General features: G+C 36.1%; 2 protein-coding genes across 3 annotated transcripts in view; one reads left to right on the forward strand and one right to left on the reverse strand.

The window, feature by feature from the left end:
• Window positions 1-252: 252 nt before the first annotated feature.
• The window catches only part of LOC120773936 (protein gone early), an 89,790-nt gene continuing 72,725 nt past the window's right edge, over window positions 253-17,317 (reverse strand). For both annotated transcript variants that reach the window (XM_040103147.1, XM_040103146.1), the window contains exons 5-16: window positions 8,314-8,434; window positions 7,005-7,098; window positions 5,640-5,688; window positions 5,397-5,548; window positions 5,184-5,311; window positions 3,430-3,533; window positions 3,235-3,344; window positions 2,910-3,095; window positions 2,654-2,838; window positions 2,464-2,586; window positions 1,006-1,518; window positions 253-946 (exon numbers count right to left, since the gene is read on the reverse strand). In XM_040103147.1, coding sequence (XP_039959081.1) covers window positions 859-946; window positions 1,006-1,518; window positions 2,464-2,586; window positions 2,654-2,838; window positions 2,910-3,095; window positions 3,235-3,344; window positions 3,430-3,533; window positions 5,184-5,311; window positions 5,397-5,548; window positions 5,640-5,688; window positions 7,005-7,098; window positions 8,314-8,434 — 1,853 coding nt within the window. In that variant the 3' untranslated portion in view covers window positions 253-858. The remainder of the gene's footprint in view (window positions 947-1,005; window positions 1,519-2,463; window positions 2,587-2,653; window positions 2,839-2,909; window positions 3,096-3,234; window positions 3,345-3,429; window positions 3,534-5,183; window positions 5,312-5,396; window positions 5,549-5,639; window positions 5,689-7,004; window positions 7,099-8,313; window positions 8,435-17,317) is intronic.
• LOC120773941 lies at window positions 11,127-12,341 on the forward strand. Its single transcript, XM_040103157.1, has 3 exons — window positions 11,127-11,141; window positions 11,329-12,058; window positions 12,127-12,341. Exons 1-3 carry the CDS (start codon window positions 11,127-11,129, stop codon window positions 12,339-12,341), a joined length of 960 nt encoding a protein of 319 aa, XP_039959091.1.

Below are 17,317 nucleotides of genomic sequence, written 5' to 3' on the forward strand. Positions count from 1 at the left end.
GTAAAATTTTTGAAAATATTAAAACTTAGAAAATTTCAAATTTTGAAAAAATTAAAATATTGATAAAATATTAAAATTTTGAAAAAAAATTAAAATTTAAAATTTTGAAAAATTTAAAAAAATAGAATTTAAAAAAATTTAAAATTTTGAAAAAAAAATTAAAATTTTGAAAAAGAGTAAAACAAAGAATTAAAAAAATTACAAATTTGAAGAAAAATAAATAAAAAATAAGTATATAAAAACATGTTGGCATGTTTTACTTCAATATTCTTTATTTTGACACATACATATCTAAATATTGTTTTTTTTTTATAAAAAAATACATGATTTCTGCAATAAGCAGTTGATTTATGTTATATTACATTTTGTGTAGTAAATTCATGCGTGTCTTTCTACCGCTTTCATAATTCTTTCCAATTTTTAATTTTTGCGTTTAAAATGAAATAAGCATGAATTACATAATTACATTAATTATAAAAATAGTTTTTTGTTATGAAGAGATGCGCAGCGAGTCATTTTCACTTAAAACCTAACTGAACTAACTAAAAGTAATTTGTATAAACTTACAAAAAATCTGCAGAAATAGTATAGAGAATTCTACACAGTGTAGGCCTACTTATTAAATACACTACAAGTACAATAATATTAGTATAAAATATAAATAGCGGTAAACTACAATAGAATGTGAATGTATGCAACTTCTTATGCATATATATTTGCTATAACCACTACACACACACGTGTGTATGCATAGCGCTGGCATTCTCTAGTCTTAGCAATAAAAATAGAAATCTGTCTCGCAAATAAAACAAAACAAAACACGACTAAATTCATAAGCTTGTGTGTTCCTAGACCTATTTAGAGTATGTTGGAGCAGGGCGTTTCGGGCGTCGAACAGCTAATGGAACGCGGCAGGAATTGTATATGCTGCCAGGTCGCTGTGAAACTGTAACGAAGCAAATATAAGTGAAAAATGTACAACAATTCAAAGCCAAAAGAACTTACAGATATTCCTCAGCTAATTGCTGCTCCACATGCGGTTTGATCGGCGCATAATACCTGTCGGCAATCAGCGTGCTGCAGTGTTTCTGCATGTAAGCGAGCGTGAAGAGCTCGTTTTCGTTAAACGAACGCAAGCCGGGCATGCGATGCCGATGCGTCAAACGTAGATTATCATAGGTCATGGCCTGATCAATGCTGGCGCCAGCGATGGGACTGCCCGTGTCGATGGCTTCTATGAAAGTGGTTTGTGCGCGTGCGGCTATTTTCGCCGCACTCAATGTGTAATGGAAACTGCGCAGCGCATGCGTGGAAAGCTCGTCCAATTCGCTGGCGTGACTGTGCGCAGCAGCCTCACCCAATATACACTTGACATCCACATTTGGCAAATCGAATTGTGCTGCGAGGCTCTCATTTGTCAATATCGTGTGCTCGGCTTTGTACTGTTCCACAAACGTGTAGATGGAGTCGATGAGAACTTCCAAAATGTCGGCGCCAAGGCGTGCGAAGTTAACTGGACTATAAGAAGGCGAAATACAAAAAAATTATGAATGAGATATAAAATTGGCGATTTGGAACCGAAATACGATCCCTCTATTTATGTATGTACATATGTATATGTATGTACATTCATATAGGAGGACGAGTCAATATACTTGCAATGAAGGATTTTTAGCTTAAATTTAAAAATATTTGAATTGGCCCCTTTACGTTGTGACAAAAAAGCAACCGGAAATTCCCTTATTAATGGAGATCATTATAACTGCCGATGAGACATGGGCTTAAGAACCATCGTTCTGTGGTGGAAATGGAAACTGTATCGGGTCCATAAACTGCATAAATTTTATTGGCGGCTTGAGATGCATTTTTGCCTTTATCGTAGTAGTACTGTAAAATATGCCGTATTTTCTCTTTATTTTGCTCCATGTTTGCGACGCTATAACTCACGAACGACTTAAAAGAAACGACAATCAATCAAACACGTGTTAGCGCGTGAAATGAGCTTTCCAAAAAGGTATAGCATGACCCGATGCGACGAATAAAACTAGAACTACGCGCTTTCAGCGCCAACTAGCGAAAATACCGCAAGACTTTTTTGACAACCTATTAAAATTAGTTTTCAAATCCTGAATTAATGCTACGGATTTATATTTCTTTTATAAATGAAAACTAAAATTTAATTAATATTGAGGATTTCAATAAGTTAATTTCGAACTTCGTAAAAAATATATCGATTTTGGAAAACAATACGAAAAACGGAGAAATTACTTGTTTACTCTAAAAAATGTATCTTTCGAAAAATTTTGGTATGGCCCAATACCCAGAAAAAAAAATAAGTTTTCCCTTATGGTGTATTGAGAGCAAGGAAAATTATTACTTAAATATATTTGCAAGATTTATGTATACGGTTATAACCACGTAAGCGGTGTCTCCGCCAATAAAGAAGATGTTCATAATACTTACATTGGATATCTGTAATCGTAGTACTTGGATGCGGCAACACCTCTTGATATGATCAACATATTCAAAATATTCGAGTACCTGATTGGCTGTGGTACGTGATGCGTGTACATTTCGGAGACAATGCTGTGTAAGAAAGTACAAAAAAATGGCATTTCCAAAATTAAGATTTGTGATATTCATCGCCACTTACGTGTCCACAATGCCCATGGAATTCAATTTTGCTTCCATGCGCGCTTTACGAAAACTCCAAATCGATTCCAAATGCTCAACGAAATACAGATTATTCAATAGAAGATCATTGTAGTAGTCCTTGATGTATGACTTTTCGCTGAGCGCCTCCTCGGGTATGCCAATCTGCAGGCGCATTGTAGTCAACTGGAATATTACGGAAAAGAGTATGTTAAATAACGTTACTATATATAGAAATATATGCAATATACACATACTTTATCTATAATATAGCTCTTGACACGCTTATCAATCCAATTAGCCTGATTCACCGAGTCCTTCAGCTGATTCTGCAGACTGTAATACATGAGTCGCAAGAACGCATCATTGCCTTGCGCTTTGCTCGGTTCCTGCGCGCCTTTGCCGTTGTCATGTGCGTAGTCTTGCGTGGCATAGCGTTTGGACTAAGCGGCGAAATACAGAACAAAAAGTTATGAATAATATTTTTTAAAGCGAAAAAATATTTTCAATAAAAATAAATTCTTAACATATAATTTTTTTAATTCTTAATCAAAAACTATTTTGCAATATTTTAGTGCAAACCTTTGATCGCTCAGTATTTTGTTGCTGCTGCAGCGCGTCTACGGCGAATGGCAGCCAATCGCGTACAATTTGCGAGCAAACCATCCAACGCGGATATGTGGAGGTATGACCTTGTGAATATTAAAACATGGATATAAATAAATAAAATCGAATTACAATAACAAAAAATAACAAATCGCAAATGTGCTAACTAACCGTAAATGGCATGATCGAAGTTCTCCATCAAATTGCGATATTCACGAGACAAATGCGGCAACAGATGACGCGCCAACGACCAGATTATAAAATTGTTAATGGGTCTAAAATATTGAATAATAAAATTAAATGATTTTTTTTTCCTCTTTCACCCTAAAATGAGTAATACAATGGGTCTTAACGCATATGTTTAGCAAAGAAATATGAAATTTGTGACGTTAGCAGAAACAAAAGCGAAGCTGCGAAGTGTAAGAAATATGAAAACTAAAGCGAAATTCAAGGTAGCAGCAACTTTTTATATATTAAAGATTATTTAATGTGTGGAAAACCCCTGCGTTAGTTTTATAAATATATGTATATGGCATTTAGCGAGTGCGCTTCGCGAGTCTAAGTTTTAGATGGCGAAGGCTGTTCGGTTTTGTATTTTTTCATTGTGGGTCATATTTTTGAGGCTTTAACGACAATGTAATAAATAACCGGATTATGCATATCTGAAATCGCAAATGATATGTGTTAAGCTTCGGTTCAGTAACAAAAAAAATGGAAAGCAATATTTTTTTATGTATCCTTGAAAAACAGTTTTGGAGGCAGGAAATTATTATTTCAATAAGTAACAAAGAGCTAAGTGCGGTTATAACCGAACATTTTACACTCTTGCAACTTGCAAGGATTAAAGCCAGGGAATTACCTTCGGGTACATAAAGCTGATAGTTGTATGAGGTCTAGGGCGAGTTTTCACCCGTTTTTATTCATTCTAAGCACAAGGACGCACCGTTATATGAAAAACACGCTCTCTCAATTTTATTACATATTGCTATATGTCCTATATGTGGTATAAAATCACTCGGAAGTTCAAAAATCTTTATATTGGGTGTTTGGGAGCTAAGGGAGTATTGGTCCAATTAACTCATTTTTGACATACAGACATACCATTAGTGCATAGTTATGGTACTTTATACGTTTTCGGTTAACGGCGTATTGTTTCATCAAGATATTTCAATTTTTACTCAAGTTATAGCTAGCACGGACGGACGGAAAATCACCCGGATTTCAACTCGTCTCGCCGTCATGACCATTTACATACATACATGTAACTCTGAATCTGTGTCGATTAGTTTTAGGTGATACGTACAACCGTTAGGTGAACAAAACTATTATACCCTGTAGCAACATATTGCAAGACTATAAACATTTAGTTTAATTTTTTTGCAAACTAAATTTAATGAATAAACAATAAAACACGTTAATTTGGAGGCACAAAAGCTATAATACCCTTCACAATTACAAAAGAACTTGATTCCGATCGTTAAATTTATATGACAGCTATATGCTATGGTGATTATTGCCTTGGACAATAACCAATGCCAAATTTCGTGAAGATATCTCGTCAAATGAAGAAGTTTTGAATACAAGCATTTAATCCTTCAGTTCGTACGGCAGGTAGATGCTTTACGGGTCCGATATCGGAGGTTTCGACAAATTAGCAACTGCTTGGGAAAAAAAGGACGTGTACGAAATTTCGGATCGATATCTTAAAACTGAGGGACTAGTTCGCGTATATGCAGACAGACGGACAAACAGGTGAACATATACTTTATAATCGTTGAATATAATGGTTGAGTTTTCAAAACCCACTTAATATAATTTTTTTTTTTTGAAACGGATTTCAAATAGTTTTTGGAATGGAAAAAAATAATTTAGCTCAATTCTTACGGAACGAAAAAAAGAAGGGCTAAGCTTACAAATTTACATACTTTTTATCGGACGTGGAGACCACCGTGGAGAGTTCACGAAAGACATTCACGTCACGCACAAGAATTTCCGTTTCATCGCTGATTTTGGTGTGTCTGAAAATCGCTTGTAGCGATTCCATTATTGGCAACTGAAATGTGGTAAAAACAAAAATAAAAAATAAAAATAATATTTTACACTTATTAATAAAAATAAAACATATTCGGCAAACATACCGACGGCGCAATTGTTTTCATCTCAGCTAAAGTCTTTATTTCATTCACTTTGCTCTCATCGGATTGTTTCACTGAGTCGATGTGTGTGACGATGCGTTTCTCATAGTGGAAAATTTCATCGGCAAAGAGATCAGCTTCGCGTGAAACAATACCTTTTCAAAATCCAAAAATATAATAATAATGAATTAGTAAACTGATAATAAATGGAATATAATGTGTAAATTTCGTTTTTAAAATATTTACCAATATTTATGGCAAAGTCACGCAGCAGCAATTTATAACCGCGTACGATCTGCAAGAGGAGAAATAAAAACAAAATAAATATTATCAACTTAATAATTATGAAAGAAAAATGAAAAACAAAACGTAATTTATGCAAGCTTTTTTACTTTTTCAAATTGAGTCAAGAGTTTATACTACAAACGGAGGAATCTAGGTACAAGTGTAAGGTCGTGCAACTATTGAAAAAGCTTTGTAAAAACTTTGGTATTGCGACACTCACAAAAGATAAAGCTATTGACAACTTTACCTTGCCACTTTTTCAATAAAAAGTGATCCATCTTCCCACAAGTCTTAAGGGATCTCCTCAGTGTGAAATTTTCGAGAAATCGATTTTGTGTTGCATTATCGGATAGTATACAGTATACAGTATAATAAACATTCTCTCAAAATTTGAAAACGAAATTCAAATTATTACGTTCACTACAGCGTTTTTGTAGAAAAGAAGCAGAGTGGGGAACATAGCGACGCAACGCGTTTTTCTCAGAATGGTGTTTTCCAAAACGGTTTCCACTCTCAAAGGAAGAGTATTAAAGATATCTAGTACCAATCCCACTATGGAAGCTTTTTACGTATTTATTTATTTTTTTTGAGATCTTCCTATTTTTTTCTACGAAAAACTCTCGAAAAAAGGGCAATCGATACCTTTTGTTCAAATAAACCGGCGCCAATTTGTCAAACTTCAAAAAAAAAACTTCTACAGTGCGAAAAAGACTTTCTTACAGATTAAAAAAATCGCTGAAAAATTATAAAAAGCTTTTTCTTACCAGGATAAGTTTGGAACTTCTTGGCGTGACAGATTTTGTTTTTGTAATTGATCGAACTAAGTGTGTACTTATTTATACAGTGTTCCATCCAAATATTTATAACCTCGATTCAAAAAATCTCTCCAATTACATTTGAAATCACCTCTGCGCGAGATTAGGTTTGCGTCGTTCTAAACTGATCAAACTATCGTAATCGGAACTATTTCGGAATTACATATGGAGAATACCCATGAGATAAGCATAACGTGTATCTGGTCTTAGGGAGAAAATCACTAAGGTATTTTCTGATATCGATACTAAGATTATTGCTGATATCGAAAACACACATTCTCTTACATCGCCAACAAGAGGTTAAGAATTATTTAACCTAGAATTTATTGCGGCTAAACTTAGACTATTAAAAATTTTATTTTATTCTTACTTATAGTCTAATTAATGCTAAGTAAACTAGTTTTATATTAATAGTCACCTTCAGAAATTTCTTGTTTCATAAATAAATAGTTATCAGAAGGGTTCTCTGAACTATAGTTCAATTTCTGCTGTTATTCAAAACTTTACTTACCGGATCATTTGAATCAATGCTATAGAAATAACGATCAGGCAAACCGATCTCGCCCTCATCCAAAGTTATGATGTACTCATGCGGTTTATTAAAGCTGAAATGATTACATACGTTAATAAGTAATAATAAAAACATATACGGATACTCGTATAACGGGTTTTTCAATAGGGACGCTACAGAAGCAGACCGATAGGGACAGCAAACGACGCCATATTTTTCTCGCTCTTTGACATTTCTCTTTAGTAAGGTTTGCCATATCATCATGGAAAGATATACGATCTAACAGCGAGTCGAAATTATTAAAGTAAACTATCGAAATTCGGAGTCAGTGGTCTCAACTTTAAAACCGCTATTCTAATTTATGGTCGTCATAATCGTTCTGTCAGATCTACAATTGAGCGTCTAGTGGAAAAATTTGAATCCCCAGTTACAGTACGAAATGTTCCCGTGCGAGTGAGACAAAGAGCCCGTAGTGTCGAGAATATTGCTGCCACTAGCGCATCAACTAAGGAAGACTCAAATCAGTATCTTACACGTCGTTCTCAAGCGTTGGGCATCTCTGTGACGTCGTTATGGGAAATTTTGCGAAAACATCTTGGCCTACATCCTTACAAGATCAAAATGACGAAAGAACTAAAGGCGCTTGATCACCACAACAACAACTTGAAAATGATCCGAATTTTCATCGAAAAATCATCTTCAGCGATGAGGCTCATTTCTGGCTGCATAGCTTGGTCAATAAGCAAAATATGCGTTATTGGTCAGTCATCAATCTACACGTACTCCGTGAGTTACCATTGCATCCCGAAAAAATTACCATTTGGTGCGGTTTATGGGCCGGCGGCGTCATTGAGCCGTACTTCTTCCGTGAGGATTAAGAGCGGCACGTTACTGTGAAAGAGAATCACTACCGCTCAATGATAACCGAATATTTTTGGGCCGAATTGGATGATATGGACTTGGACAACATGTGGGTCCAACAGGACGGCGCAACAAGCTACAATGCGAATATCACACCGACGAAATCGCCCAGACAATTGCCAACAAGCCAGCGACGATTGATGAACTTAGTACGAATATCAAACGTGAAATTGTGGCAGTATCGGCCGATTGGGTTCAGCTTCTGGACTTCTGCAAGCGTGGACACGCAAAAGAATCGAGTTCCATACATATCCCAAACCGTTTTTGTTTTATTTAAAAAAAAATCTTGTGTAGAGCTCTCCTTGAAAAACCCGATATAATGCGAATATTTTAAAAAATATTAATGGAGCCATATGCATATGATATAATAAGTGAACTAAATACTTACCGATTTTCAACACTGATTTTATAATATGGAAATATGCCATATATAGCCTGAAGATGTACTAAAGCCTTTTTGTATTCCCAATTTTGTAGACGTATGGAATCCCTAAATGCTTGCCAACCCTCTGCAATGATATAAATATTACTTAAATACAATATTTTATGGAATCATATTAAATTTGATTATTCAGTTTAAAGAGCATAAGAATTTTAAGAGGATAAGATATTCGCAGAATTGATAAACAGCATATTCGTTCTAAAAAACAAACTGTAGATGGTAATCGGCTTTCGGAAACTTATTTGTTTTTAAGTTTCTTTCGAGCCGAGAATATTTTTGAAATATTTGAATATTCACACTCATACAAAATCTCAATATTTGGACACTGGATCCTTGAATTAAAATTTACTTGGCGACCACCGTTTACAAAATATTACTGGAAGAGGTACCAAAGCCTCATTATCGATAATATATATAGATTCGTACAACCTTTATATTTTCGAGAGAAGTTCAACACTGTTTGTGTATGGCGCCAAACTTGAATATGAATCCCAAATAAGATGTTGTAGATTAAGAACGTTTTAAGAAGAATACAGTTCCAAGTTATGTGTCAATGCTTATACTTATTCAGTTAAAGGTAACAAAAACAGACATATGGATGGAAATAATAGTTCACAATAATATATAAGTATGTATATTTTTAATCAGTTTATTGTCGCGGAAGATGAAAATACGGAAAATTTTAGAATTTAGCTTATCTGAATACACCGAGATCATTTTCTATATAAAAACAAGAAAAAACGTTTACTTCGGTTGCACCGAATCTAATACACCCTTCACAGGTGCATTTCTTTTAGTAACTATGTATTCAGTTTATATGGAAGCTATATGCTATAGTAATTCGATCTGAACAATTTTTTCGGAGATTATATTATTACCTTAAACAGTAATCCATGTCAAATGTCGTGAAGATACCACGTCAAGTTTTCCATAAAAGCCCTTGATTCCGATCATTCGGTTTGTATGGCAGCTAAATGCTATAGTAAGCCGATCTGAACAATTACTTCTGATATTACATTATTTCTATAAAAAATAACTCATATCGAATTTCGTGAAGATATGTCGTCAAATGTGAAAGTTTTCCATACAAGAACTTGATTCCGATCGTTCAGTTTGTATGGCAGCTATAAGCTATAGTGGTCCGATATCGGCAGTTCCAACAAATGAGCAGCTTCTTGAAGAGAAAATGACGTTTGCAAAATTTCAAAACGATATCTTAAAAACTGAGGGACTAGTTCGTATATATACAGACAGACGGACAGACAGGCAAATGGACATGGCTAAATCGACTCAGCTCAACATTTATATAATGGGCGTGGCGCATCTTCGACCACCTCCACACCAGAACGAAAACGTTCAAACTATCGTTGTGCGGTGGAAATGGAAACTATATCAGGCCCATAAACTTGGCGGCTTGAGATGCATTTTTGCCTTTATCGTAGTAGTACTGTAAAATATGCCGTATTTTCTCTTTATTTTGCTCCATGTTTGCGACGCTATAAACCACGAACGACTTAAAAGAAACGACAATCAATCGAAACGTGTTAGCGCGTGAAATGAGCTTTCCAAAAAGGTATAGCATGACCCGATGCGACGAATAAAACTAGAACTACGCGCTTTCAGCGCCAACTAGCGAAAATACAGCAAGACTTTTTTGACAACCTATTATATGCTTTATAGGGTGTCCGACGCTTTCTTCTGGGTGTTACAAACTTCGTGGCAAACTTAATATACCCTGAGCGTTAGACGAAGGATCTCTATTTCGAACTTGATTCACGTCAAAACATGGACACACTGCGAATAAAATTTGGCGGCTCGTTAATTTCGTGAAATGACAGCCAGGATCATGATTTAACGTATCTAGAGTATTTTCTCTGTGGGTATGTTAAAACAAAGGTTTACGCCAATCAAATCGGTGAAAGCGGGTGGAGATATGCAAACGGAGCCGTGGTGGCCATTTGGCCGGCATTTTCTTCAAATTATAAATGACATAAAATTATCTGCAAAACAAAAAACAAAAAAAAGAAAACAGAAGCTATTTTGACCAAGTATGAGTATTTTATTTCTTTTTAACCTCCCGTCGTCCTTGTTGGTAGACGCTTTATAACAAAATGCATTAATGGTAACAATTTCCAGGCCTATCGAAGGGTCAATACACTAAAAATGGCATATTGTATTCATATGCTATTATATAATATTACCCAATTTGTATAGACACCAATGCAATGCTGAAAGCATTAAACTACTCATATATAAAAATACGTAACTCAATCGATTTCTGTTGGATTAAAAGTAGTGAGTCTCTCCATTTAACACCTTAGTGTCAATAAAGACAAAACAAAAACCAAAATAATTATTATGAAAATAAAAACTGGAGTAGAAACAAATGAACTTGGCAACACTGCCTTCACCGATGATCGCATGACCAAAACACAGGCTGTCTGCCGGATTTTCTCTAGCAATTAGCGCCTTCCGAGAGCATGTTAATTCCTAGCCGGATTTTTATACTTTATCCATGGCGATTCATTGCACCTCATTCACAGTTTTGAAACTACACTTTAATTGAATTTAATTAAAGCGCGATAATTTGTCAACTGAGAATTCCTGATGCATACAATTTATATGGTTTCTTAAATTAATAACTTTTTCATATAAAATTGTTGAACGATTTCAAAGAGGACATCAGTTTCAGCTCGCATTTGTTCGAGTTCGGTGAATAGACTATTTTGTGTGATCAAGTAAACAATATTTAAAGAAAAATGAATACAATCTTGGTGAGTGATTAGAAATGAGAAAAGGATAATAACATCCAACAAAAATATCTAAATGAAAAGGATCAGTGTTTATCTACAAATAAGGAAATATAATAAGGAAAAGCTTGATCTGTATACTATCCAGCGAGAAACTTATTAGGACACCTTTTGTGACTTTTCATCAAATTTGCCTCTTCCTTCGATTTAGCTACTCGTCTGCATTACTACCTGCACTCATCTAACACTTGCACGTCCCGATGTCAGCCTCGGTTATGAGTATCAGCCCGGTTATAGCAGCTCCGGTGGTGGTTTGTTGCAGACACCACACGCACCCAGCAGCAATTATTTCAGCCCAGTACCGACCTTCTCTCAAAATGTGGGGATAGGGGGTTCTGGCGGTTCCGGTTCAGGTTCCGGCAGCTTTGGTTACAATGGGAATAGCGGCGGTTCTTCTTACTCCTCTGGCGGCTATGGCGCCTTGGCTGGCAGTTTTGGTGGAGCAGGCGATTTTGGCGGCTCAACGGGTGGTAATGACTATCAAGCGGGCTATAACTCTGGCAATATACACTATTCTCACCAATCGTCGAACTTCGTTGGCCGTGCGCCGATTGTAACCAAACACTTCTGGCTACACTCCGCACCGGAGGATCGTGATGAGCAACAAATTGTGCGTTATATAAATATTGGACAGCCACGCAAGAACTATAACGTCGTGTTCATTAACACGCCTTCATCTAGTGTGAATAAGGCTAAAATCATAGCCAATGTTGCGCCAGTTGAGGATAAGACGGCTATTTATGTTTTGGCTAAGAAGGCGAACGCTTTGGATGTGAGTGCTGAGGTCGCTACACCAGCGCCAGTCGTCAGCAAGCCAGAAGTGTTCTTTATTAAGTACAAAACACCGGAAGAGGCGGTGCATGCGCAACACACCATTCAAGGTGGGTGACGACTTGACAACCTCTTTGAGGGATTTACATGGTTTAAAACTCTTTCCTTTTCACTTTAGCTCAATATGACGCTTTGGGCGGTTCCAGCCACCATTCCAATGAAGGCTCTGTTCCAGTATCGTCCGCCATTGGCAGTTTGGGTGGCTCAGTTGGCAGTGGAGATGATCATGTTGAGGACTCGCATATAGTGCATGGTGGGCCATCCATTACCGTGGGTTCCAGTGACTCAAGCAACGGTGCAATTCAAAATTATTTGCCACCAAATCACAAGTAAAACGTGAATTCGTATGGTTAAAACTCCGCAGATATATATGAAAATTTAAATTTGCTTGAGGCTCAACGAAGATTTGTTACCGTCAACTGAAGCGTTATTTTAATTTACATTTTGAACCTTAGACGAAATTAGTTATATTTAATAAAAGTATTACCATTTTTATAGTTTTTAATATTTTAGTTAGAACGCTGTACAATAAAAATGTTATTAAAAATAGTATTTTTAATTAATTGCGAATAGAAAGTATTAGTACTTCTCCTTCCATTTCTACTATAAGCGTTACATGAAACGAATTATAAAAAAAAGAGGTCTAATAAGCCATAAATAGTCTTGAAAAACTGTAAGGCTTAAAAAATTGTGTTGAAACTGTAAACATAAAACCTTGCTTTTCCATAGAAATATAAACTCATAAAGAGAAAACCACCAAAAGAAAGGGAAGGAGACGTAACGACTCTCTATTTATCATTTGTGTAATTTAATGCTGGAGAAAACATCAGAAAATGTGACTACATTCACCGACTGAAAAAAAAAAATTCTGACTGTGAAACTATCATCATGGTACCAGCTGGAGGCAGTGCAGGTATAGGGCAGACTAACGAATGACTAAACGATGATGAATTTCACTTCACTTGGAGCCATCTCACGAAAAGAAAGACCTTCATTTTTTCCAAAGCATGCTATTGTATGACTTCATTGTGATTCCATCCACAGACGAAAAGATACCTTTGAGCTGGGTCTTTTAACACGATTTTAACCCTAAGGTCTAGCAATCTTCGTGAGCCGTCCAATAGTGGAACGTACAACACAATTACCGAATCTCATCGGTATAACGGAGTTGTGTAAACTCTTACCCCTCCGCTTACGGTAGGGATGAATACGGAAATTGAACCCTCGCCGGTGAATTCATAACTTAAATAAACTCAATATGACGACGACAAACACGTCATTTAAAATAGCATCCGGCATCACAATTTGATCTAAGTTCAATGTATTGGGTCCACCAACAAGAACATCGTGATGTTAGAAAGGATTCTGTCTTTTAGTTTTGCAGATAATTTTATGGCATTTATAATTTGAACAAAGTGCCAGCCAAATGGCCTCTACTGCTCCGTTTGCATATCTTCACCCGTTTATGCCAATTCTCGCTGACTTGATGCAGCATTTCGGCTATAGTCTTATAGTGTTACATGTTGTCGTCGAGATCCACGAATTTACTGGTTGATTGGCATAAACCTTTAAAATATCTATAAAGAAAATAATCTAGAGGCGTTAAATTTCATGATCCTGGAAGCCATTGAACCGGGCCATTTCACCGAGGAAAAAAATAGCCGCCAAGAGCTGTCAAAATCACGTCATCCCGCCGCTTTCAAACGGACATTTTCTAGCTACCACTATACCATACACAGGTCTAGTAAAAAAAAAGAAAACTATCGTGTTACAAAAACAAGTTGGGATATTGCTGCAGCGGTACTATGCTTTGCAGTCCGTCATTTCCGTCCAAAGGGAATTCAGACGGGATTTTGGCGAGACTTCCCCTTGTAGAGATGGCCCATTATGAGGTTGGTAAACATGATTACCTGAATCTGGAAGTATCGCAAGAAGACCGTACCATCGAGGACGGGCCGTATGTTCGTGTTACTCACAACTATAATAATACGAATAATTCATAATGACTTGAACATGTTTTCGTACAAAGTTAAAATAACAAACGGTTAAACCCTCTAGATTTGCCTATGAAATTTTGCCAAAAACTTATTGAAATCACCGAAGAAAACAATAATTTGATAAATTGCCTGTTTATTTCGGATGAGGCCCATTTTGATCTAAACAGATACGTAAACAAGCAAAACTACCGTATATGGAGTGAATTTAATTCATAAATTGTTCACGAAACGGAACTTTACCCAGAACCAGTCACTGTGTGGTACGCAGTTTCATTAAGGTGTATTGTCGGGCCAATACAATTCTTTGAAGAAATCAGTGTAATAGTAAATGTTAATGGACATCGATATTTAAAAATGTTGATTGAGTTTTTTTACCCAGCTAAAGACGTATCCCTTTCAGTAGCGTTTGGTCCCAGCAAGATGGAGCAACTGCACATATATCTATTGCGGAGCTTCAATGACAATTTGAAAACAAATTAATATTAAGAAGAACACAAAAATCTGACCGAATTGAAGCAGTTTTGTTTGAACAAGTGGAAAAGTTGTACATATACTAGCAAAATAAAACAATACCATAGGCTGGAAAATAAGCTCGATGGATGGGTACCACACGAGTTAACACAAACTTCATGGACATTTTGAACTGAATGGTAATGAATTTACATTCAGGTAGGTAGTGCGATGTATTTGGTGGGATCGGCAGGAAATCACCTACTAGGAGCAGCTCCGCTACGACCCAACTGTTAATTTGGACCTGTACTATCGCAATTGGATTGCATGAAGATAGAACAATTATAAAACGATTCATTTTTGACCTACATCATTCGGAATATGCTAACTATTCTATATAAACCTTTCAACTTACTACAGCAATAGTGGATTTATTTTTACTAGGCATGTTATTTGAATTTTAGAAGTTCGTAGCCATCGGCAGGTACTGCTGCTTATACCCATCTTTGAAAGAGGTCTTGGTCAGCGCTTATGATACTTATTTAGGCACTCCACTTCATAACACACTTTAATGAAATGCCAGGAAAGTGTGTTGTTAGATTTCATGCGAATGTCTAATGAATTTCGAAATAAAAATTTAAATTACAATAATTCGAACATAACTCATATATTTTATTTCGACTTTCAAAGTTAAGTAGTAATAGTATTATTAAAACAAGAGCCTAAAAGCAGATGCACATACCAGACAACAATAACAAAACTGAATTTTGACAATTCACAATTCAAGGTCTATGTAGCAACATAAAAATTCCAAAATCAAATTAAATATTTAAACAAAATATTAAAATCGCGAAATAAAGACTTATTAAAAGGCAAAATAGAAAAAAAAACAACTAAACAACAGCAATGATGCCGCCGACAATGCTAATCAAAACGAAGAAAAAAGTCAAAATATTCCAAATTAAGAAACAACAAGTCGGACCTTAGGTGATTAACGCAAAGCGAGGCGCCAAATTTATTAGCCATTAAGTGTTGGATCAAATTACGCGCTCCAAAATAGGCTCACGCACAAATATCTATGTCTAATCATACGCCACTAATATTCATAAAGATATGTGAAAATCAATAACACCAAATAGCTGTAATAAAAATATACATAAAACTATAAACTGCTAAATTAATAATTTTCTTAAAATAACTCGAAGAATTCATACATAAATGATGAGGCGCTGAAACTAACCACAAACGCAGTGAAATGGCGCACAACGAAATAACAAACGATCAGCCAGAATTCGACCACGGAGATCCTATCACAGATAGATTCACACTTTAACTCATCTACAACGCGGCTTATATACACACATACACACACCCACATAAACAACATTACCATATTCGTACGCCAATGAACTCACTGATCGTTATCTGTTGACATCTGCGGCAAGACGACAGAGCAAAAATAAACATTTAAATATAATAGTTAGTATACGCAATAAAAAATACGAACACGCCGTTAGGTTGAGGAAGGCGCCGATGATATGATAATAATAATAATAATATAATAATGCTAAATATATTTTGCAATACTAGAATGACGAAATCCTACCGCAAGCAATTGAAAACCAGTCTTCTTTCGGCTGCCGACAAGATCAGCACAGCGGTGGCGATCGTCAAGATCGTCAGGCGATGCAAAATTGGCAATAAAAGCCGAAGAGATCTCTAATATTGTCAGCACCAATAAAAAATTACATAAATTTACGCTGTTTACTGGCTAACGAAGGGGGCCACAACAACGAACGATACTCGTGAAACTGTGCAGAATGGAATCAGCAGTGGTCGGTCATTATGAATTCCTAATTGAACATTATCATTTGTTAAATTTGACAATCGTAAATAAAATGCGACTAATATCTGAATTAAAGTCTTGCTGATACGATCTTTGATTGGCAGTGAGAGCGTCACCGGTCGGCAATGAATTGTGATAGCAATGAAGACAGTGGGATCCTTTATAGGAAGATGGTTGAAAAAATTAATACAAAGAGAAAATAAAGAAGTAAATTTTACAGCATGAAGTTTTTTAGTAAAAATCGCAGGACTAATTTAACAATGAGAGCCTTAAATCGATCGGGTAACCTTATTTCTACAAGTTACTTTAGACACATCACCATTATTATTACTTTTTGAAGAATCATGAATCGTGTAGCCTCTCATAGATTCTTCGGCTTATGAGCTCAAATATCTGCGTCTCACATTGGATTCCACTCTTTGGTGGACCGAGCAAGTGGATCTAAACATGATCAAAAGCCACAAAAGCACTGGAAAATCCTGGGTCTGTAAGCCAAGGATTATCAGGTGGATGCATAGTACACCATGATCGGTTTGACTGATTGTTACATATGGAGCGGTGGCATGGACTTCAAATATCAAAACTGCAAGGACTTGCCTGCTGGGTCATGCTAGAACTCACACCACAGCACTCAGTTATCAATCAAATAGCTAAACATACAATGCTAAATGATAGCAGAACAATGTAACAGAGGCCGCGGGACAGGTGTTACCAAAGAAGTTTAAAGTTACCCACCACAGTAAGGTTGAATGGAATAACTCCACGCTGGACCCACTACTAAAGGATAACGCTATACACTGACTGCTCAAAAACGTCGAAAGGCCTTGGGGCAGGTACCAGGCTTTCCATATCTATAGGATATTTACCGAGCATTATCCGAACAGAATTCTTTGCTATAATGTACCGCCATACTCAGCGAAAGTCAAGCGACACTTAAAGTACAGGAGTGCATAGAACGGCTGAATAGCCTATTTACGGGTTTTTCAATAGAGACGCTACAAAAGTAGACCGATATT

The sequence above is a fragment of the Bactrocera tryoni genome, chromosome 4, assembly GCF_016617805.1.
Source record: "Bactrocera tryoni isolate S06 chromosome 4, CSIRO_BtryS06_freeze2, whole genome shotgun sequence".
NCBI lineage: Eukaryota > Metazoa > Arthropoda > Insecta > Diptera > Tephritidae > Bactrocera > Bactrocera tryoni.